The 25163-nt window shown below is 35.9% G+C and overlaps 1 protein-coding gene across 3 annotated transcripts in view; it reads right to left on the bottom strand.

Annotated features, from left to right (window-relative positions):
* Nucleotides 1–25163, bottom strand: part of diaph3 (diaphanous-related formin 3) — a 475404-nt gene that overhangs the window by 411378 nt on the left and 38863 nt on the right. For 2 of the 3 annotated variants that reach the window (XM_056468166.1, XM_056468167.1), the window contains 2 exons: nucleotides 21989–22162; nucleotides 15919–16023 (listed from right to left, as the gene is read on the bottom strand). In XM_056468166.1, the coding sequence (XP_056324141.1) occupies nucleotides 15919–16023; nucleotides 21989–22162 (279 nt within the window). Of the gene's footprint in view, nucleotides 1–15918; nucleotides 16024–18075; nucleotides 18180–21988; nucleotides 22163–25163 lie in introns of those variants that run through there. The other variant, XM_056468168.1, reaches the window with a different exon arrangement.

Raw genomic sequence — 25163 nt, 5'->3', positions numbered from 1 at the left:
TCTGATAAAAATTCCTTTATCCATGTTATGGAAAAAACTGACCTGTCAACTTTCCTTTGTAGGAATAGTCACATTTTAGACAATATTTGACAGAATTTGTGTATTGCAAACTTAATATTCGTTTCTTTGTAAGTGATTTTAATTTGTGGAATATTTGTATAAATCCAGTTCAGCGATTCTAGATTTTCCAGGCTAGCCATGACTCACTTATCCTCCAAGACAATGCAGAAGTCCTCATGGTTGGTCATCCCTCTGACAGACAGCAATTCTCTGTGCATTCCCACACTGTAAAATAAACATTTACGTTTATTATATTGAGATTATGCAGTTGTACATTTCAAATGTTTAAGGTTTACTAAAACACATTAAGGAAATATATTAATGAAATAAACCATTTCTTTTTATATCTGTGAACAGTAATTCTTCATAATGTTTGAGTAGATATTGCTGACTGACACAAATACACAAGTATTTTGACTTATAATGGACAGGGTGTTTAAATGTATACTAGTGTACAGACATTTATAAAAACAAACCATGTTTATACAAGGAATAGTGCATTCAACAGTGTAATGCTTGAGCTATATTTTTTTTGTAAGCATGCAAAAATATAAAATGCAGTTTTCTGAAGATCGTAAATATCTGAAACAGTTTGAGACACTTACATTGCACTACTGGATGAGCTCTTCCTCTTATTCATACAGATAGACCAGCAACAGAGGACGACATCTCTCGATTCATCCCTGATTTAATGTGAGGTCTGATGCTAAAAAGTGTAGAAATTAGTAATAATAATAATAATAATAATAATAATAATAATAATACACAAATAACATTATTAAAAATACCTGATGTATGGCACCCATTCTCTTTATCAAAATCTGCCTCAATAAACTGCTCCTCTTTAGTGGGAAAACTCTGCAAACGTTTTCATCATTAAACTGAAAAATGAAGCAAACAAATATTAGTATTTATGTACAGTATTATATATAAACAGTTCATTACATTACATCAGCAATGCTGTAAAAGGAACCTTATGAAATGGAAAAGCACTAGCTGTGCATAAACCCCATTGAATAGCTAGCTAACTTAGCTTAGCTTAGATTTACCACTTAACAAGCTCACTGTTCTTCGTCTGCTTAACTGTTGCCTGATCGTTGCTGTTAAATATTACGATGCAAATAATTTGTTCAACTTCATTATATAATTCAGAATGAACATTGAAGCAAATCAATTTCAAATAGGAATGGGTGGTTAAAAATACCCGTGTATCCTTATATACATCATATGGCAAAAACTAAGCTCCTGAACAAGTTTGAACAGCATGTGTCTTTCCTGAAAGTGCTTAGGCTACTTAAGACAATAAAATGATAAACTGTAAATGATAAAATGCTTACCTCTTAACATGCTCGCTGTTGATCTGCTCCTTCAAAATATCGTCTGATCACTGCCGTTGTTGAGATTCAAATGCAAACATCTCAATCAAATCCACATAATTGAGTGAATTTTCTTAAAATTAACGTGAAGCCATCTTTCCTCAATATTATTAGCTTAACTGGTTTCTCAAATTAAGCTTAATAATTGCACTAGTTTGCCTAAAAAAAATAAGTAAAATTAAAATCTTAGTTATATTAGCGAAATCTTCTTAATATTTTATAATAAATCCAGAATATCAATTTTTTAAACAAAATATGCTCATTATTTTTAATGACCACATTAATTTTTTTAATGAAAATTACAAGCCTCAAGATTCATGTCTTGATTTGTTTCAAAAACACAGATTTCTTTACAGTTTAAAACGGCATCTTTGAATATTTTTTTCTGCTGGAGATACTGTTGTCCTAAAAAACAAAAAAAAGGAAATAAAATCCTTAGTAACAGAAAATTTTGGCGGTTTTAAAACCTTGACTTATCCATCCCGCGGTATACCTTGAATACGGTAATCGTCCCATGCCTATTACCAACAACCGGAGCTAAGATTTCAAATCAATAACACCTTTAGTAATATGTTTTCTGAGAAAAATGGTGATGTGTTGAATACTTAGTTCCATGTGTACATTTTTTATTCAACATAACAATTTTTTTTTTTTTTTTTTTACACAAAACAATTGTCATGCAAAGGAAGTGGAGAAGAGAGTCTATTAATTTGCTAAAAAGTTAAACAACAAAAGTGGTGCGGCTTCGGTTAGTTGTTATTTGATAGGGACATGACTAGCATAGGCTAGTTTTCAAGTCAGATGCAGTATTTTGCACTTCTTTCATTTTTACCTCACACAAATCCACTAGTATTCCTTTACTTGCACACTATTAGTGAGATATTTAATAGAAGAAATTCCATTACATTCAAAAATCATCATGTTTCCAGTGCTCCAGGTTATGAGCAGCCTAGTAAAATGTCAGTTTAAAGAATAAAAAATAAATAAAAAATAATAAAAAATCAGTTTAAAGAATAGATAATGTGAATGTGACTAGAGCTGCACAATATATGATTTCAGCATAGTTATCGCAATGTTATCATTTCGAGGATACGCAAAGTTAAGTCTGGATTATAATTTATCATTTCGCAAGTGTTTTAAGGCCTGTGACTCAGTGAGATTTAAAAGCATTCAGGTTTAAGAAATTGCAACTTAGACATTTTAATAATGATTAATTTCATTGAACAGTTTACAAAACGAAGACTACGCAGTATTATTTTACATTTAATTCTTCAATTAATGTATAACTGAATGCAGGTTGACTCCTCTGAAAACAATAAAATGCTGTTTATTTTATTTCTATATCTTTCTTTATTGAATTTCTCTATGCTTGTAGATTATTATATTTTATGCAGTCCTATACAGAATCGTCCCAAACCATCTAAAATTATCTGTTTTCCAAATAAATATTAAACTCATTTAGTGAAATTGTATTCATATCGCAATATATAGAATAATTATTGCAGAATAAAAATATATAAATGTTAGATGTTTCCAATACTGTGCAGCCCTAAATGTGACTATAAAAAGCTAAAATATACACAAGCATGGCTTTATCAATTCTATGACAAACAGAATTTATCACACCAGTAATGTTTTCCACGCACAGTAAAACACTTTTGCAAGAGGACAACAGATCTGCACATGGGGAAAGAGCACATCTACTGTGTTTTAATCTGCCATGTAAAAATCATAGGAAAAAACTATTAGACTGTCCAAACTGGTCGAAGGTGGTAAAGGAGCTGAGCCGAAAGGCAAAGTTCTCAATTTACATTCTTACTCTCACCTATGGTCATGACCGAAAGGACAAGATTTCGGATACAAGCGGACAAAATGAGCTTCCTTCACAGGGTGGCAGGGCACACCCCTATAAATAGGGCGAGGAACTCTGTCACCTGAGAAAAGCTCGAAGAGCTGCTGCTCCTCCACATCGAGAGAAGCCAGCCGAGGTGGCTCAGGCATCGGTTTCGGATGCCTCCTGGACGCCTACGCAAGGAGGTGTTCCCAGGCATGTCCCACCAGGAGGAGGCCTCGGAGAAAACAAAGGACACGCTGGAGGGACTATGTCTCTTGGCTGGCCTGAGAACTTCCCCCCGGAGGACATGAAAGAAGTGTCTGGGAAGAGGGAAGTCTGGGGTTGTCCTAAGACTGCTGCCCCCGCAACCCGGAAAAGTGGATGAAAATGATTAAATGAATGAATAAATGAATGAATGAATCTGTCCAAAGATCATAATCAGTCATTGGGTCTTTCAGACTAAAGAAGTCTGTTTGCGTTAACATAACCATACTATATTGTGACCATTTTATTAGAGATAAAGCAGCAGCTACGCTAATTACTTTCTTTATTCTCCATTTTCACCTGGGGATACTCTTCCCGAGGCCCTCAGACTATGCAGAGTCACTGATTCGATCCAAGATCAACGACGAGATGATCCTAAGGTTTCCATATCCTGGACCAGGCCGTATCCTGAGCAGCTACTGTGGTGGTCATGGAGGAGTGGAGAACATGAGACTGATTCCTGTGACGCTCCAGAGACAGACGAGTTTTCGCTGAGGCCAGCTTCCAGCCTCCGCCACTGAAACTGCAGCTCTGCACAAGACGTTTGGCCAGCGGAGAAATTAAAATGATCATGCCCAACTGAGCCTGGTTTCTCTCAAGGTTTTTTTCTTTACTTTCGCCATTAGTGAAGTTTTTTTTCCCTCTCCGCTGTCGCCACTGGCTTGCATGGTTCGGGATCTATAGAGCTGCGCATCGTTGGATTTGCTCTTCAGTATTTGGACTCTCAGTAGTGATTATTAAACCACACTGAACTGAGCTAAACTGAACATAACTTAAACACTACAAACTGAACTACACTGTTCCTATTTACTATGACCCTTTATGTGAAGCTGCTTTGACACAATCTACATTGTATAAGCGCTATACAAATAAAGGTGAATTGAATTGAATAGATGTTCTCATTTAAATATGTATCCTAATATTAAATCTAAATTAATCAAAAAATGTTAGTTTAAATAAACCAAAACACTGTAAAAAAAAAAAAATCCTTAAACTACATCATATAAACAAAGAACAGTCAGTATTGCCAACCCTCTGTTCTATCCTTGGTAACAAAAACACATACAAGTTTAGAACACTACAATAAGAAAATTTCAGTCAATTTTCAGCTTTTAACACCCTCCCTTTTCTGCATAGAGTATCTGCATTGTGAAGCAAAAAGGTACACCATGTCTATTTTCATGTTTCTTTAGGAGATCTTCCAGGGATACCCCCATGCTGCACAGCTGCCAGGCCATTAAAAGCAAAAGGGGGGAAAAAAGAACTAATTAACCAGTTAATAAATGAGTGGGCATTGCTGTCAGTGCCGAGAGCACACTGTTGGCTATTTACATAACCTTTAGAAGAGTCTGTGAATTTCCATTTTCTCTCTATGCTGAATAAAACATTCCTAATTTGACTGATGAATGTTGTGACTGCCTAATGGTAGCGCTGTCCTTGGAACGGAGATCAGCTCAGCGTGCCTGTCCCTGTATTTTAATGAATCTAGGGGAAACGTGCAGACTAGAACACACATACACATTATGCATGGATCTTAAAACTAACCCTATTCATTACCTCAAGTCTTAATTGTTTTGCTTTTTTAATTTTCTCCATTTTCACTCTGCTCTTTTATCCATGCTGGATGTCACCTAAAGCAAGATAGCATTACCATCTAAAAAGGGCCACAGTCAACCTGTGACAAAGACTCTGTGATTTAGTTGAGAGTACTTTTTGTATTTCAAGTTAAAGAGTGCTGTTTTGTCGTGCCTGTAAATGAACAAAGCTTTTGATTTACTGTGATTTGTTTGCTTTACTCTACCTGACAAAAGTCTTGTTGCCAATCCCAGTTGTAAGAGCAATAAATAATAGCTTGACTTCTAGTTGATCATCTGGAAACGTGGCAGAAGGTAGATTTTCCTGTTGAACTGCATCCCAGCTGTCACAAATACTGCAGAAGACCTATTAAAACCAGCATGGACCCAATATTCTCACAAAAAGATTCTGTGAAACTTGAAGGAAAAATCATGGTTTGGGGTTACACTCAGTATGGGGGCGTGCGAGAGATCTGCAGAGTGGATGGCAACAAAAACAGCCTGAGGAATCAAGACATTTGTGCTGCCCATTACATTGCAAATCACAGGAGAATGCAAATTATTCAGCAGGATAGCACTCCTTCTCATACTTCAGCTACAGGATTGGGCAGCCCAGTCACCAGATATGAACATTATTGAGCATGTCTGGGGTAAGATGATGAAAGAGGCATTGATGATGAATCCAAAGAATCTTAATGAACTCTGGGTGTCCTGTGCCCTCTAGATAAGCATAATCTAGAGGCCTTTCACTTTCATATAAGCCACCTCTGATACCAAATGATCAACTAGACGTCCAGTTATTATTTGTTGTTCCTAAAACTTGGATAGGCCACAGGACTTTTGTCAGGTAGTGTACAGTTGCTAAAAAAGCTACACTGCTAATAATGAGTCAAAAGGCCATTACAAAGAAATGGCTTAAGGAAGACCCTTCATCTGTAGGTGAATGGCATGATATTGTAAAAGAGAACAATTATCATAAAATGTCTTCATACTGAGGAAAGTGGTTGAGAAGAAATATAATGTTTTAAATTAATTATGGTCTTCTTTTATTTATATGTATCTGGATTCCCCTCCCAAGAGATTTTTGATCTTTGATTTATATAAAAAGCTACATGGTCAAGCTAGCAACACGCGTTTGACAAAACATTATTGCAGGTTATTTATTTATTTATTCAAAGTTCTTTGTAAAAGGCTGGCCAAGGTTATGCACCAAGTGATGGTGTGATAAGGTCAAAACACAATGGTCTTTTTCAATAACTACAATCTTTTTAGAGGCGCATTTTTTTCAAAATTGAATTATGACCAACGTCATATGTTCACCTTCAGGTCTTCAAATGGTCAGAAAAAATAAAACAGTGACCTTCAGCTTTGAATACCTTTGTTGCCAAATCACCCTGCAACCACCATAAAAACTCTTTCAACAGCACAGTGACAACTTTCACATGCAGTCCATGATGCACTGCTTCAGAAGCAACCAACATACAGCATTCAATTGTTTTGTCAGCAACCCTCTAAAATAAAGAGTAAACCCCAATATTTCAGTAGATTTTTTCAGTTGCTCTTTCTTATATTTCAGTTGTTCTTATACTATGCAAATACAACTATTGAAATAAGATAGAACAATTATTTATAATAAAAATATTTAAGAATTATCATATTCATTTAGCAAATTATTTCATCTAAAGCAACCAGAAATAAACTACACAATTTACCATAAAGAGTCTAACAGTAAGTGCTAATAATACAACATTTTAGACACTGTTAAAAATACAAACTGGAACATTCTGGACATTCTTTTATAAAAAGTTATGAAATTGCTTTATTATTATTATTATTATTATTAATATTAATTATTATTTATTACTACCTACATCATCATCATTTAAATTAAAGATACTTAAGTTCAATGATTTGGTTAAATTTAAAACAGCACAATTTATGTTTAAAGATAGAAATAAACTACTTCCAAAATGCATACAAACGTTTTTCGAAGAACGACAAGCGGGATATAATCTGAGAGAAGAACTAAATTTTAGGAGGTTGAAAACAAGAACAACTTTGAAAAGTTTGTGCATGTCTGTCTGTGGTGTAAAACTATGGAACAGTCTAGATCTGACTCTCAAACAATGTCAGGATATTAATCAATTTAAAAAGTTATATAAATATATATTATTAAAGAAATATAACGATGAAGGTGATTGAAAAGGTAGAAAAAGAGAAAGGTATGATGAAATTTTAATTAATGGCTATTTGCAGTACTAGGTTTTTTTGTCTGTACTTTGTTTTTTTCTCTGGGTTTATGTTACAAGGTGTAGGGGTGCAGATGGAACCAAACATATAGTTTGTCGGATATGCCAAAAGGATAGAATGTGTTCATGTGAAAGGAGGAGATAAGTAAAGGAAGAAATAAGTTTAAGTAATAGACGAATGATGTATGTGGTAATGGGGTGGGAAAATAATAAGCTTGTGCTTCATCCCACTCCATTTTCGACCATGTTGAGATGTATTTTTTGTTAATGATATTTTGTGTATGATACTTTGTTCGAAAATAAATAAATCAAATCACTATTATTATTATTATTATTATTATTATTATTATTATTATTATTATTATTAGTGCAGCCCTAACTTAAAGTTTTTTAAGCCTCTAATTTTAATCTTTAACCAAAGTTAGATGAAATATCGTACTTTATCTTTACTCCCACTATTCTGTGTTCAACACCTCATCTTCTTTGCTGCTGACACAGGTTTTGTGATGGTTTTAGATCTTAGTCATTCAATATTTTAAAAAAATTTGTATAGATCCTACAGCAGTTTTCACAGCAGTTACTAAGCCATAAAATGCATGGCTTGTAGCAACAATATTAGACATGCTAATGAGGAAGAAAGTGAACGAGACACTAGGCTGCTTAAACCCTTATTATTCGGTAACTACGACTCCCAATTATTCTGATTTCACAACACAATACAGATACTCGGTGTGGTTTATTAGTGCTGTCAATCATTAAACCTTACTTGCAAGCACACACATGCAGTACAATCAAAAATGCCATTTGGTGCAAAAAAAGGGCTAGTTCATCCAAAAATGTAAATTTGCTTATGATTGAATCATGGTCAGATGCGGGATGGACAAACAGGAAACAAACAGATGCATGGATAGACCAGTAAGTGATCGGAAAGACAGACTGATTGACTGACAAAGTTGGATGGACAGAAGGACATGTAGACGCTACAGATGAACAGACAGGCAAGGGCGCGGATGGAATCACCCTTAAAGCATCCTAGTTAACATTCTTCTACCCAATCAAAGTTACTTTAAAAGATGTACTGGCTTTTTCAAGTACTGCAATAAAGTAGCGAAGTGATGTGTTTTCGTAAGAAATGTGTCCATATTTTAAACTCTGTCCTGCTTGAAGGTCCGGTGAGTGCATGCAGATTTTACATTTATTTTTTAGAAGTTTTGATTAGTGTTGATTTAAAATGCAATAAATGTGTTAATATATTGTGTTAATAAATAAATGTGTTAATTAAACTTGACAAAACAAGGAATTTGATTAATTGGTCACCATATAAGACTGATGAAATGTCGATCCCCTGGTGCCATGACAAAATTTTGTGCACAGTCGAAATACAGCTAGTTTTCCAGCATGTAACTTTGCCAACCGCTATTATTTCTTTTCACAATCAAGCGATTGAAGAGTACATATCTGGAGCAGAACAAAAGGGCAAAACTGTGAACGTGGGATATATTTGTCAGTCCCATCAACACACAAGTATTAAAACCCAATAATTACTTCATGGCCAACAATTGTGCGATATTTTGAGGAAGCAGAATGGAGGGGTTAGATTTAGGTTAATATTTGTAATTACCATCCAAGGCATTATCCAGCGAGGCAGATGAGGACCCACGTATTCTAGTAGATTCATTACTTTCAGTAGCATTTCTCTAAATACGTGACACTCACGTGAGCCCTGGTTCATAAATTGTGGAGGTATGGATTATGATGATGGTAATGAAAACATGTTCAGAGTTCACCCTCTTGCTGTGTCTTATCGTTTATACATTCACAGCTCAAATGTGGTTGGTCTTTGTCACTAATGGACATATACTGTGACTAATTAAGGGACAAGTGTTGGTCCGAGGGTGTCTCGGTTATGTGTGCAGTCTGTCTCCATTCATTAGCTATCAGTACACGATGAGTCAACAGCCTCCATTAGCTCATGCTGATATTGTGTCCTCACCATCCACCATTTCAATAATCAGTGCCAACCATCCTCATGGTATGAAGGCAGAGGTACAGGCTGCTATGCATAATGCTTACTGGTCTCAGAAGCAGCTGGCTTATATAGTACTATCACAGTGCTTGTGCAAAATTAAGAGCTTAAAAGTCTGAATTCATCACACGGAAGAGGAACTGGGATCTTGAATTGGCAGAAATATTCACTAAATTGCGAAACAAAGAAATGTGTCTGTGTAGCCACCGGGATGTGTGTTTATTCATCTTGTCTATCCATCTATCCAACCATCCATCCGTGCATCTATCTGTCCGTCTGTCCATTCATCCATCTGTTCATTCATCCATCTGTCCGTCCGTCCATCTATCCACCCATCCGTCCGTCCGTCATTCCATTCGTCCATCTATTCGTTTGTTCATCTGTCCATCCGTTCGTCCGTCTGTCCATACATCCATCCGTCTGTACATCCATCCATCAATCCATCCATCCCACCGTCCATTCATCTATTCGTGTATCCGTCCGTCTAGCTGTCTCCCATCAGTCAGTCCATCCGTCAGTCCATTCATCCATCCATCCATTCATCTGTCCGTCCATCTATCCGTCTGTCCGTACATCCATCTGTCTGTCTGTTCATCCACCAGTCCGTCCGTCCCTCCCTCCATCAGTCCATCCATCCGTCCGTCCGTCCCTCCGTCAGTCCGTCCATCCATCCGTTCGTCCATCTATCCATCCATCCCTAATTCAGTCTTCCCATTCATCAACTAATCTATGCATGCATCTATCTTTTTATCCCTTGTCAATCCACCATCTTTCAACCATCTATCAGTCCATGTCAATCTGACCATCTGTCTGCAGATCAGTCCATCCACCTATTCACTCATTTGTCCATTCTTCTATCCATCCAACCTAATTATCAGTCCATCTGTCATTCCATCCATCCATTTGCCCATTCATCTGTTGATCCATCCATCTATCAGTCTAACTGTTTGCCCATCTACCAGTCTACTGTTCCATCCATCTGTTCCTGCTATCCATTCATCCATTTTATCCAACCCTGCATCCATGCACCAATAAATATGTACCAACTTTAACACTATCTTTAATTTCCAATTGCAAATCAATAATGTTAATCTAAATTCATAATCAGACATTTTAGCTGGAATTTAAAAAGTATTGTGAATGCCACACACTGCAGGCCATCCCAAGCATGTGTTATCCATATTAGAACATCTGAGATTTGTTGCTTCCAGGTCTTTTAATATCACTTAATGAGCACTAAACAAGACCTAATGACAACGCATCAATTGCCAAAAGAGCAAAAGCTTTGACGATGACCATCTATTTCTTGTACAGCAAAAAGTAATTATACCCAGACTCTAGGCTGGCAATGGCAAGGTGAATGTTTTAAAAGGTGAATGTTATTAACAGAGAGAGGGAGAGGAGCCTATGCCAGAATCTATAGTTTCAATTACCAGGCGAGACGAAGGAGCAGCGCCAACAGGAAAGGCTTCACTGAGAGGCAATTATTCGTCAAGAACACGGACAGGGGGTAAACAAGCAGGCCTGAATGTCAGAAGACAAGAGATGGAGAGACTTAGAGATGAAGGAGGGCATGAGCAGGCGAGTATATGAGTGAGAGAGAAATTCCAGGACGTTTCCCACATTTAAAGTAATGTCCATCCATCAAACTAGTCAAGGTGGTGTGAAAAGAACCTTATTTGAGCATGAAAAGGGAAATTTCGAAAACACTAATACATCACTGCCTGTTCTATCTAACAGATTCAATTTTGAAATGAACTTTATGTAAAACCCAAAAGAAAATTTTGTGCAAAACTGCATGTTTTCAAAGTCTGTTGGTTGGTGGGTTGCTTGCATGAAGAGGCAGTCTGAAGTGTCAGGAGAGGAGGGGCCAATCACACCGAACGCTTTTTTTTTCCCCATTCTAAAAACGCAAGGCGCACCACACTGATTTTTTTGGTGACAAGAAAAAAAAGCAGTGCGGTGCACCTTTTATGTTGCTAGGCAATGACTGAATTAGCAGGGTATTGTGCGAGAGTGTTGGTATAATTTTAATATTTAATAATATTGTGAAATTCAAGATTTGTGAGTCAGCACCGGATAACTCAAAACAGCAGTCTGTCCTCCATCTTCAAAAGTCTCCGTAGTTGTCTTGACAAGACAAACACTGCAGTCACCTCAATGGAAACCCCGCCTCTGCTTTCATTTGATTAAAGAATTAAAAGGGTTGACTTTTTCAACTGCGAGCTCACAGCGCGTAACGGCAAAAATGCGAGACGCGGCAGGCAGTTAAAACGCTCGCAAAAAGGCGCATCTCAACACATTCGGTGTGATCGGCCCCTTAGACAGGTTTCTGATTCACCTGAACCTGGGGTATATTAGGGTTAGTGAGTGTTAATTATGCCTCCTTCACACTAGAAGCGATTTTGTAGCTTCCTGTCGCTCTGCGTGGTCTACAGCACGAAGAATACAACCGGCCTCCTCAGGAGCTGAGAGATGATCACGTGAGCTCTCCTGGTTCTCCTATTGGCTGTCCCTCAAGAAAGTGGCTCTTTATTTGCATAAAGTTGAAGTATTCCCAACTTTGTCGTATCGCTCAACACATCCACCTGGTCGGCAACAATCATTGTCGCTCGCGTGGACTGAGGTCGCCGGAAGTTGCTCACTCTTTTCTTGAATCTTGTCGATTCGCTGCTGCGAGTCGCTCGTAGAGTGAATGAGGAATTAGTGGCGAGGCAAAAATGTATTTTGTGAAACCCTATAGATAACCATGTTACGATTTTCTTTTACACATGACTAAAAATAACATGGGAAGGCAAACACTTCTGCAAATGCTTAACCTATAGCTGCACAATATATCGTTTTACCCTTGAAATCGCAATGTGTCACATTGCGGGATGTCACAAACAGTCACATTCCAGGATCTGCAATGTGGAGTCAGGATTCTAGTTTCCACAGTTGAAAACATGCATGATTTGTTGGAGATATTGCAAAGTTTAATCAAAGTTACTACATTGTTTCTCATTTGCATGTGTTTGCATGTCTGTTTCTGAGCGAGTATTTCTAGCCAGTTTAAAGAATCCAGGCATAAGACATTATAATGTTTATGACTATAAAAAAAAAAGAGTGATTGCATTTATATATAAATGCAATGAAGTGTTATTTTACATTTGATTATTTAATTTTTGCCTGAACTTCCATTTGTATCTGTATTTATCAATGCTTGTGGTTGTTTTATTATATTTTATGTAGATGCATTCCCCTGTAAAATCATCCCAATGAATGTAAAATTATGAACTATTTTCATTAGGTTATGAATTCATCCAAATAGAGCCATTAATTTAATCTGGTGAAATTACACTTGATTTCGCAATAGATATCAGAGAAAAATATATATGTTGCAATATCAGGGTTTTTTTTACAATATCAAACAACCCTAGCTTAACCATATTCCTATTCAAAAGCCTTGATTTCTGTAAAACACATTTATTGACTTCAAAAGACCACCAGCATAATTTAACTCAGGAGCATCATTATTTATCTGGAGGAAAAATGCTGGGTTATCTTTAAGGTCTTCTTTTTTTAGGAGAAAATTCAATACATTGTGAGTTTAATCATGATTGTGCAAGGTCTATGAGTTTCAGCACTACAAATGCAGAAAGAGACTCCAGCTGATTGGAGAAAAACCACAGCTCCCGACCAGCCACTCCAAATAGCAAATACAATCCAAATTGAATCATCCTGAAATCTCCAAGCACTCCAAAATAATTAAATTCTCAGTGGAAAGAGAGGAATGGCATTATAATTAAAATCTCTTGTTCTTGTTTCTCTTCTATCGTTTGCAGGCCCTGTAAACGAAGGCAAAGCTAACCGACAAGAGGATTAGATTGGGGAATTAATTTTGGTAAAGAATTTTTTTTTTTAAATGTATTCACCTTGCCTGAATCCTGCATGTAGACTTTCCACTTGTTTGAAGCCATGTTACGCAGTGGAAGAAATAGAGGATTTGTTGAACACACTTTTTTTTTAAACTTGTATGTCAACCTGTCTTGCCAACACACTGGGACTTAAAACATACAAATCATCCCCCAAGTATCATGACTGACAGCTCAAAAAAAAACAATCAAATGAAGATTCAACCAGGCATGTACTGTACTAAATCTACTAGGAAATAAATTTGCACATTTGTTCAGGGATAGGCAATATTTATGATTCAAGTATTTCAAATTTGTATTTAAAATACAAAATAGTAATTTGTATTTGATAGGGTTGATGAAAATGGCTTAATATTTTGTATCAAAATACTTGTATTCTTGTATTTTTTGTAAAATACATAAAATACTTTGCAAGAAGTCTACAGTATATGATGACATCTGATTTTAAAATTCCATGGTTATTTGCCTAAGCTTGGGAACTGAAAACTGATTTGTTTAAACCAATATATCATCTTCACGACACGATTTTCTATATAAAAGTTGTACAAAATGCATGCATCAAAGAGAAACACAAGTTAAATTATCTTTGAATACCTAATCATGTAAGTGAGCCAACTATGGTTTTATTCTAGCTTTAGTGGGCAGCTATTGCTTCCAGCACCCAAGAATCAAGAGGTTTAGTGCCTTGAGTCACTACCCCATCTGCCATAACCAGGAATTGAACCAGCAACCTTTGGGTTACAACTACTGTAGCCAATTCCAACTCACTAACCACTAGGACACAACTTCCTCCCATAGGAAAGTGAGGTTGCAGAGAAAAGCTGTAGCTATCATTGTTTTCACTGAATCAGCTGGTGAAGGAACTGATATAATGGGCCTATTGATGAAAGGTCTTTGAAGAAATTTCATGCTCCATTTTAAAAGTATTTTGTTGTGTTTTCAAAATACAAAATACAGCAGTTTATTTTGATATGTTTGTGGCTACCGTATTTGTACTTAATTTTGATAAACTTAAAATTGATGTATTTGATATTATACTTTAAAATACATTTCAATGTATTTTCCCATCCCTGCATTCACTTTCCTGATGAACACCTAATGCATTTTTCTATTATTTTACCAAACCAACTAACTTTATTTAATTAAATCAAGCAGCAAGTTAATCAGAATTAGGTATATTAAAAATTGCCTTCTCAAACCATTTGTATCAGAGCAATTCCAGCATTGTGGATGTGACATTTGCAGTAAAAACTCAAAACAAACACACAGAGAAAGTATATATTAACATTATATTGAAACAACTCTTTATATTTTCCAAAACAACTAACCACAGAGTTATGGGAACAGAAAAATAGCAATCTGTAAACATTTTTTTTATATTTTAAATGAGGAAAATAAACATGCGTTATGGACGTGAAGTATGAGAGTTAACAGTATACAACATACATTGTAATAATTCTGTGAATTACACTGCACAACCCAACAAATTCAAAAGAATAAGAAAATCAAATCAAAAGAATAAGAGCTTAATAAGTCTTAGTAGAACAAAAAGATTGAGTTTTATTTTAATTTAACATTTTTGCATTTTTGAGGAAAAAGCTTCGTTATGCAAGTGACAGATGTGAAATTGCCACTTTTATGACTTTGGTAAATTAAATATAATTGTTTGAAAACATTGACCGAGACATTTTTGAGTATTTCTACAGGACTGTAACATTCAATACGACCCAAAAATTGAAAGAACTTAATTTTTTTCATGGCAAGGTTGACATTTGCACGGAATTGCTTATCAATTAAAGAATAATTGTATTGGCATTACTAAAGTCAAACTTTTTTATGAAAACAAAAAGAGGTTCTCAAGCATAGCATTTATATTAATGATATATTTTTAATAATGTGCACCATTTGTAAAGCTGCTTTGAAACAATAACTATTGTGAAAAGCTCTATACAAATAAACTTGAATTGATTTAATATTCTACACTGCAAAATAAGCATTTGTCACCATTTTGGTGCAACAATTCTATCTCTTTATTTCTCCAAATGATTTCATCTTCCCTTAAAATTCTAGCATAAAAATATGGATTATTTGAAGAAAAGCAAAATGGTGGCAGATTATGCAAAATCACATCTTGCCATCTTCTACTACAGCAATATGAGTTCATAAGTATACACGAGGAGACTCAACGCCTTCCTCTCACCTCAGGACAAGAGAACAAAAGAGACTTCCTAAAATGAGGGCAATCATCTGCGATAAATACAGTCTTTAGCCTGTCAATGTCCTCATATAAGGCCTGCAGTTACAGATATTTTTATCAGGGCAAACCCACCAGTACAATAACAGACTTACACAAAGTCAGCATATGACAACAGTTGAACACAGACACACGGTGTCACTGTGGTGGTTCTGCAAAAGATCCTGCCATGTCAGACACAAGTTCCGAAGAACTGATTGGAGTCGTCTGCCCTTATGCTCTTTAGGTCAAAACAGTGTGTCTGTCTTATTCAGCATCTGAGTTAGTGCAGGAAATCCATTATGGATAGTCAGAAAAGCAATCAAACATTGGCTGTTCAACCTGTCTGGGTTTTAGGTTATATGTCTGTAATCATTCTTTGACTTACGGTTTTTGCAGCTGTGACGACGTACTGAAGAACCATCTCTCTTTTCGTGTTTAAGTCCTTCTCTCTTAGTGGTGCTTTCTTCTCCTCATTAAGATTCATATCCTCCTGAAAATGCAAAGAACACACAAGTGAACTTAAGTCCTTCAGTGTTTTAACTTGCTTAATGAGCATTGTAACTGAAAACAATTGGATAAACAATTCATATAATGAATTCTACATATTTCTGCTCAAAAGAAAATATTACAGGAGAGTGAGGTTGTAAACGTAGCAGAGATGAGCAATCTTGCATCCTTCGGTTTCAAATGATGAATCAAACCATGCCTAACACCTGTTCTTTTTGTAACTGCAAATAAATGAAACCGCAGGAAGTCAGTGTCTACTCGTGAATCCATCAAACAGATACATCCTTCCAGCGTCTTATGACATAAAGAAGAGCGAAAGGAGATGAAAATGACAAAAACTGATTTGTATACATTGAATACTTCAATGTTTTAAATATCTGAAAGGAATAAAGGTGAAAGGAATGCAAGGCGTGTGTCTTCAACCCCTAAATATCAAAGCTTTTTTTTAATGCAACATTTTTGTTTTTTTTATTGTGTAACATGACTGTAGGAGCCATTAAATGTTAAATGTTTTAAATTAATTTCTGGTAAAGGCACATTTTTATTGGCTTATTTTGTTTATTTTATATTGGCTGGACCATTCCACAGCTTGATTTTCTTTCTCTGAAAGCATTTGAGTTTCCTTGGCTGTTTTTGAATCATTGTCTTGCTGAAATGTCCACCCAGTTTCATCTTCATCATCCTGATAATGTATATGTTGGACTGAAGCAGCGCATAATAAAATTACAATGATGAAGGGCAGAGGGTTCAGAGGGTTGCTGAAAGACTGAGATTTCAGCTGCTGTCTGGGCTTTCACTGCCTTTCTACACCTCCCTTTCTTCATGCGTTCAATTTCATTTTATTACACCTTCATTTGATAATATTGTTTTCTTAGCATATTTGGATTTCTTTGGTTGTTATCATCTGGTGAAAATCTCAAGTCAACAGCACCTGTAGTAACAGGTATTCTGAGAGAAATGGTGACGTGTTGAATACTTTTTTTTTTTTTTTATCTACATTGAGTTATACAAATAAAATGAAAATGATAGAGGAAAAAAAGATTACAGAAATTGACTGAATGCTCAACTAATTTAAAAGGTTTCATTTCTATTGGCCAGTGTTGCACTTTTGTTACATATAGAAAGTTGTCAATGATTTGCGCACATTAAGTTTTTAACATTATAGCCTTTTCCATAACCAGACATTTGTCAAGGGTTATTTAAAGGGTTCAGAATAGTGTCAACTAGCAGTCACAATTTCAGCGTCAACAGCAAGGAACAACAGTTAACACACATTTCTTCCCACCATAATCGTTCTGGTGATAAATTTCAGAGTGACAGCTATTGTTTAGTGCACTTTTTACATATATTCAGTGAAAACCATGTATCATTTAATTGCTCTAATCAAATGTATGAATTCTACTGCTCTGAGTTAATGCTGAATCTAAAAATCCACCCTGCTTTTCAACAGAAGCCATCAAGTGTTTTTGACGAAACATTAAAAAAATTTAAATAAGCGATTCATAATAATAAGCCATTTTTGCTTAATAGTTACACAAGTAGTTATTATAACCATCTGTGCTTTATGCGGACACTCTTTTGTGCGCAATTTTGAGCTATCTTTTGAAAATTAGCACCTAACGCAAGCCTGACTGATGAAGTCATGAATTATGTATTAGAAAACCTAATGGGCCAATTTCTGAAAAGATTAGAAATTAACGGTAAAACAGAAATGAGCATGTTTATAAATCTGAACCTGTTGTACTGCTAAGACAGACATTGGCAGATATTCTTGGCAATTCCACTTCGCAGATTACTGAAGCAACACGTCCTGTGCCAAAGCAAACTAGCGCACTGCACTTCTCAAACTCACTATCTCTGACAGAGACTGGAGCAGGAAAAAAAGGACTAGGGTGCATTTGTGGACAGTTTACAACTACCATCAACAGATAGAAAGGGCATGGAAATCTCAAGGCAGAAGACAGAACAATAAAATCGATAAGAGGGAGAAGGAAAGAAAGAGAGATGAGAGAGAAAGACAATAACGGCTGCATACGATGCTGAGCGTAACGTTCCTAGTGTCCTCCGGTCTTATTTCCCTTTCCCCAAAGCGCTCTCCTTTTCTTCCCTTTCCTGAGATGATAGATCAGCAAAGCCGTTTAAGATTTCACTCATGGGTTTGCAGGCGTGATGCAGTCTTCTTGTGTCAGTGAGAGAGAGAGAGAGAGAGAGAGAGAGAGAGAGAGAGAGGAGAATGCTGGGATAGGTGTGGATAGGGCGCAGAGCGGAAAGGCATCCATTACCACCGTTGGCCCTGTCACCTCTGTTGGCATGCTCATGTATCCAAACTCGTACTTGCCGTGACTAATGACTGCGTCTCTGCCCACGTTATCCACACTCTTCCTTCTCTACCCAGCAGTGGCTGCTCCTGTCACTCAATCCTGCGCTCCAAGACGCTGCTCAACCGCTAACACCACCTCCACTCTTAGAAAGGCCACTGATGGGCACTACCGTTCCATAGCGCTAAGGCAATGGAGGACTGTTTTACAATGTTTCTTGATGGAAACTTGATCAATTGGAAGTGTTTTAAATAAAGTTGCGACAAAAGTCTTTATGAAACTTGACAGATGCAGAATTGTGAGTCTCAAACTAAACATTGGTTGAAATGCAAAGATTGTTCATTCATTTTAGAAACCGGAATTGTTATGAAGGGCTAAATCTAATAAAAAAAAAAAAGTCTGGCTTTATTCTGAAAAAATGTCAAGTATATAAAAACCATATTCAGCTCTAGTGAACATGCAATTCAAATTGAAATTGAATTGTAGTTATTAAGATTCAATTCTAGTGTCATAAGTGCCAGTAATTCAGAACCAAGTCTGTACTTACAATTTTAAAAAGGTCACAGTACAATACTTTACAATACTATTATGGCATAGGTAATGCAACATTTTTTTTTTCATATGACATTTTAATGCAGTGCTTACTTTAACAGTATTTGAAGGCTACAAGCTAATGTTTTAAGCAATATGTCTCAAAATCGATTCCTGGAAGGCCGCAGCTCTGCATGGTTTATCTTCAACCTTAATCAAACACAGCTGATCCAACTAATCAAGCTAATCAATCACTACTAGAGACTATTAAGCAGACGTGAGTTGGAGGTGGTTGAAGCTAAACTGTGCAGAGCTGTGGCCCTCCAGGAATTGAGCTTGAGACCTATCCTTTAAACCATTAACTTGTAGTTTTCAAATATTGTTAAAGTAAGTTTGAGACTTTTGGTTTAAAGTAATATTTAAGCATTTAATTAACTAAATATCAAGTAATGTATTATTTAGCAATAAATATTTAAAGCATGACAATTTCAATTTTATTTCAAACACTTAAACGTATTGAATAAAATGATTACTATGGGTTTTTTTCTAATTAACAAAAAATCCTTGGTTTTCTATACTGAATTTTGTTTCTTAGAAATTTACTTTTTGGCCCAATCCCAACTCTACCCCATTAGCCCTTCCTCTTACTCCTACCCCTCATTTTGCGCATTCATGTGAAGGGGTAGGGGTGTCCCAATTCTCTTTAGCTTGAAGGCGTAGGGCTAAAAGGAAGTGCTAGATAGTCCTTGAAATAGATTTTCCAGGACCACACTCGAAACCAAGGAGTACGGATGAATACACCATCTACAATGGTAACATGGCTGCACATCAGAGAAGATGCACAAATTTGTATTTTTTGGCATTATTAAGAATGTTTATACATGTTTTAATACATTCATAACAGCATTTGAGTTTTTTTTTAAATCGATAAAAAAACTCATTTTAAAAAAGCTAAATTACACCATCTATAATCCATAATAATAACTCTTGTATAGTAGTCGCACAACATACTTTCACATATGTCACTCGATGAAACTCAAATACCCCGTCAGAAAACTCTAGAAAACACTTTTTAACAGTGTCTGGTAGGCTTTGAAGTTCATTTTGTTTTTTTGTGTTTACATAGAATATTATGGCCACGCACAGTACAGTTACGAGCTTGATGCCACATTATATCCTTATGGTAACACTATATCGTTGCCTTCTGTGATTTCCTGAAGATGAATACCAAAAACAAACACAAAAAAAAAAACGCAACTGGAATAACTATAGCAGACGCGATCGTCGATATCATATCAAGAGACTGCGATGACATATGATGACGTCTGTGTTGTAGTGCTGTTCCATTTCTTAGGAGTAAATTTTGAAGGGCTAGGGGTAAAAAAAAAAATAGAATTGGGATTGGGCCTTTGTGTATTCATTTATTTACCACCACAAACTATGAGGTGTGTTCAATACTCTCAAAATGTTTGAGGGAAATTTAAAACAGTTGTGATTGAGAAAAAGGAGTGCAATGGAAGTGATTTAAATTATGACCGCTGTAGAATTGTGTTGGCAGGCCTAAAATATTGTATATTTTAAATAATCAAAGTATCAGCATTAAAACAGTTTATTCAACTCTAGTAAATAGCCATTGCACAAGATTTTATTAGCATTTTATAAAGTGCGTATGAAGCCATGCAATTTCAAATCAAAATTAATTAGGAGTCTCATGTATCATCTTACATTGGAGAAGATGTGAAGTGCTCCAGTAAAGGTTGCAGTCAAAGTGCTGATATACAATATTTTGAGCAAATTGTTCCAAACTTAATATTTGTGGTTTGACTAAGTTGATTACTTGTTTAAATTTTTCCCCTATATTTTATTTTAGTTTTATTTCTTTTATTTATTTGTCTTTTAAAGCATATTGTGATTCATTTTATGTATATGTATAATATATGAATGAACATATGAGCAAACGTGTATCCATAGTAACTAAATTTGCCTATGTATATGTCTGTATAATAATATGGTGTAAAACTAATTAAGAATGTGCAGAATATAATGCATAGCAATGGATGCAGTGGGTCAGAAAGCTCTGTTGGAGCAAAGACAATATGCTTCTATTTTTAAAAAAATTATTGTTGTTTATTGTCTAACTAAATGTCAACAGAAAGATCAAAGAAAACATATAATGAACAAAACATGCCAAATATCCAAAAAAAAAAAAACTACTGTAAGTAAAGCATCAGTTTAAATCAAAACATCAATTATTTTTTGTTCTACTTCATTCATTTTATTTACCACAACACACTAAGCAGCTTGCAAACATTCGTTGTGACTGCATTTGCGCCCAGTACTATGCGAGAGCGAGTAAGTGTGTGAGTGAGTGCATTTACAGGCTTGAGGGCCTCGTCCTTCTATGAATGCAAGCTGATTGAGGTCAGCGACCCATAACAATCTATTTCATTATAAAAAGGTTGCGTTTCCTTAAAACATAATTGCAAATAAACCTCTAGTGATTATTGTGGTTGAAAGGTTGATAAAGGTCATTGTGTGGGAGTGATAATTAGTTGGTTCTATACATGTGCACAGCAAGTAGACAGGTCTATTGGAGATGCACAGATTGACTGGAAATAAATCAGAACCTTTTTTTGTCCATCTCTTTCCCAGACTTGCACACAAACAGCTCCGCAATCATTTTATATTAAGAAGTCTTAAAACCGAATGTTAAAAGATGTCTGAGGAATTCTGTAAGCAGTAAGATTGGTGCGTCTCACACTGGTTGTTTCCAAGTATTTGCAATTGCCTCTTTAGACTGTTTAGCTGATGGAGTATTGTTTTTTTTTGTTCCCAAAATTATCTAAAAATCACTCAAATGTAAAAGTTAAAAATTCATATCAGAATTGGACAATTAGCATGTAAAAAAAAATAAATGGCAATCACAACTGGCCATCAAAGATTGGTCAAGATTCAATCTATTCAAGATTGGTGAATCACTAAAATGTGTCCAATAGAATGAATGCAGATCAACATCCAAAACACTCAGAATCCCTTAGTTGTGTTTCATTAAAGTAATAACACATAACACTGATTTGTTAATAACTGAATGTATCTTACCATCATTTTCTCAAAGAGGGCAAGAATTTCCTTCTCCGATGTGATCCTTGAAGAAAGCTCCTCAAACTCAGAGGAAGATGACCAGTCACCAGAAGAGGAATGCTTGGACATGTGGGAGAGATTTGGCCGTTCCTTTTTACTGCCAGGGATTCGGATACTGGAAAATCTGTCCAACTGAAACAACAATGAAGCATTTGAGACTGTAATTATTTCTTCATAATAGTAAAAGGATTTTCGTTTTAAATAAACACTGTTTCCACAAAAATATTAAGCAGCACAAGCATTCCAATATCAGTGCTTTACCCAGGTATATTAATGGCTTACCCAAGCATATTTGATGACAGTTTTTTTAATCAATATTATCATCCTTTTACACTTTTTTTGTATCCGCCAAAGATAATCAAACATCCACGTTTGATTAACCAGTGGAAAATCTTCTCTCCCCTACACATTGCTTACTGCTCATTGTGTGTGCTTGAGAACGGTCAACAAAACTTTCTCAGACAGTCTTATGTGCTCTGCAGAGACCCACAGAGATGCACCTTTTTGAGGCTTAAAAATGCATCCTGCGACTCCAGCCAGTGTTTCTAAATCTCTTCGAATATCCAGGGAGTCGACATTTGCTGTTACTTTCTAAAGTTGTTGCGTTTTTGCATTACTCTTTTATTAAAAACTACTTTCTGCTTGGCTTCGCAACTGACAGTGCGCACAGCCATGAGAGAAAAAGTAAATAATAGATTCTTTAATCTAAACCATTTTAAAAAAATTACTAAATACTCACAGAGGACGAAATGACAACTGGATGCAAAATATATGTATACCATTAGAAATGGTCAATCAACCCATTTGCCTTTTATAAAATCTACACTTTTTATTTTAATTATTAATAAATATCCATTTTAGAGATATTGTCTGATTCAATCATTTTTCCAGAAATTTTTCTCATTTGCTTTATTTGCTATTCATATGATGATGTGAATATATTTCAATTTTATACATATCTGAAATGCTTTTACAAAACTAAATGTCATGCTAATAAAGCAATCTGAACTTGGGAGATTGAGCAGCTGTGTGCACATGGCTCCTAAATAGCATAAAAACATTTATTTCACAGCCCTTTTTAAAACTTTAACCCATTGAAAAGTCATAAATAAAAGTATTGTTAAAAAAAAAAATCACATATTTGTCACATGTAGTTAACCATTTATGTGCCATCTGGCTACTATCGCAAGTATATTTCGAAACTGAGGGAGACACTGAATACGATAGTAATAATAATAATAATAAAAATAATAATAATAATCTCTACATCATTCCAATGATGACTATTTGGGACCAAATTAATTATTTATATTTATTTTCATTCAAGACTTATATTTATATAAAAATATATAACTTGTATGTGAAAATATATTAGAAAATGTATTACTTGAACAAAACAAAAAGTACAAATAAAGTAATGGTTAACATTAGGGCTGTGGAATTAATTGAAATCGCAATCGCAAGAGGCTGCGATATGAAATATATATTATTTACCTTGCCCCACCCAGAGCAAATGCGTGACTGCTGTCTGTGTGTGACAGTCTTACTAGCCAATTGAGTGAGCACTTTCGTTCTGCCCAATCAGAATAAAAAACAAACAAACAAGAAAGTGCAAACGTCTGCCACTTCAGAAGCATTAATAGGCGAATTAATATCAAAGAAAAACAACCTGTCAGTAATATGGAAATATCTTGGTTTCAAAATCAGAGTCGCCAAACAAAACCAGGTCATTTGTAAGAGCTGTCGCAGAATTGTTGCCACAGCATGAGAAAATACAACAATCAGCACCTAAATAGCACCACTGGCGGCTATAAGAGTGTCTTTCTAAAAGGTTAACAAAGTCTTGCTAGTAACACTCAATCCAGTAGCAAGCGAAGTACAATTTTTGTTGTTTGTTAATATACGCTGATATTTTTTCAGTTCCTTTTTTAACACTCACTGATTGTAGTCTGAAGCCTGACTACAAAATTAAAATCGCACATCCAAAATATCAAAATATCGGCGGGGAAAAGAAATCTAATTTAGGTATTTTCTTAAGTATTAATTATTATTATTATTATTATTATTAATAAATAATTAATATTACTTATTATTAATAATAATTAAGTAGTATTTTCATCTTTATTACTAAAACTCTGCAACTGCAAAGGCCAGACTAAAAGCAACAATGCATAAACCAGACAGACATTAAAATCTTAATCTATCCGGATAGTTCTACGCGCCACTGATGAGGTTAACACTTTGTAACAAGGTAACAAATCCACGAGGCCCAGAGGTCTTGTACATACCTACTAATGGCCTCTAAGGATGAGCCTGAACTGAACAGAAGTTCAAAAGCTTTCAGATCTTCATCAAACACCCACTTTAGCCCTGTGAACGGTGTTCTAGCTTGCCTATTGTAAGCAGACTTTCATTAGGAGCTTCACATTCAGCATGCCTAACAAACAGAGAGCGTCCGCAGAGACACTGTAACCGGCCGTTGATTTATATCGAGGTGGCGGGCCCCCGCATCACACAGATAATCATTTCCTAATTGGATTAGATTTGTCAGAGAGCCGTTTTCTCCCCCTCTGCCTGTGGGCGCAATGGGGAAAAGACGGGCGACTGAGATGTCAGCGTTGGCTGAAAAGGTAGGTGGTTTATTTTCAGAGGGCTTGCCCCCTTTTCGTTCGAGGGGCGGGTAAAATTAGCAGTCGTTATCTTGGAGTATATTTTTCGCCGACGCCACCCATCGCGCATTATCTCGGCAAGAAGGAGAGCAACACGCTGAGATAATCAGCAATGACACTGATGTAAAATTAATTAAACCCAAGCAGTAGATCAGAGTGTAGCTAGTGACTACAGTGCACAGAGCTGATGCAGGGAGCAAGTGCGTGGTGTCTGATACCGAACGACACCATCATCTGTCTAATTTGGTTTGCTGCTGCCCTAAAGCGTCTCTTCGCTACATTGAGTGATGGCACTGATCAGTTTAATCACAGAGATTCATCCCCAGTGGAGGGAAGAAGCGCTTAGCTATTCCACACTCGTTACCGGTGAATAGATAAATAAATATGTGCAGCCGCTACCTCGATAACAACAACAACAGGCGTCATACTGCAGCCGACGCGAGCTGATCTAGATGATGAAGTGC

The sequence above is a fragment of the Danio aesculapii genome, chromosome 11, assembly GCF_903798145.1.
Source record: "Danio aesculapii chromosome 11, fDanAes4.1, whole genome shotgun sequence".
Taxonomy (NCBI): Eukaryota; Metazoa; Chordata; class Actinopteri; order Cypriniformes; family Danionidae; genus Danio; species Danio aesculapii.
This window is presented reverse-complemented; position numbering and strand designations above follow the sequence as displayed.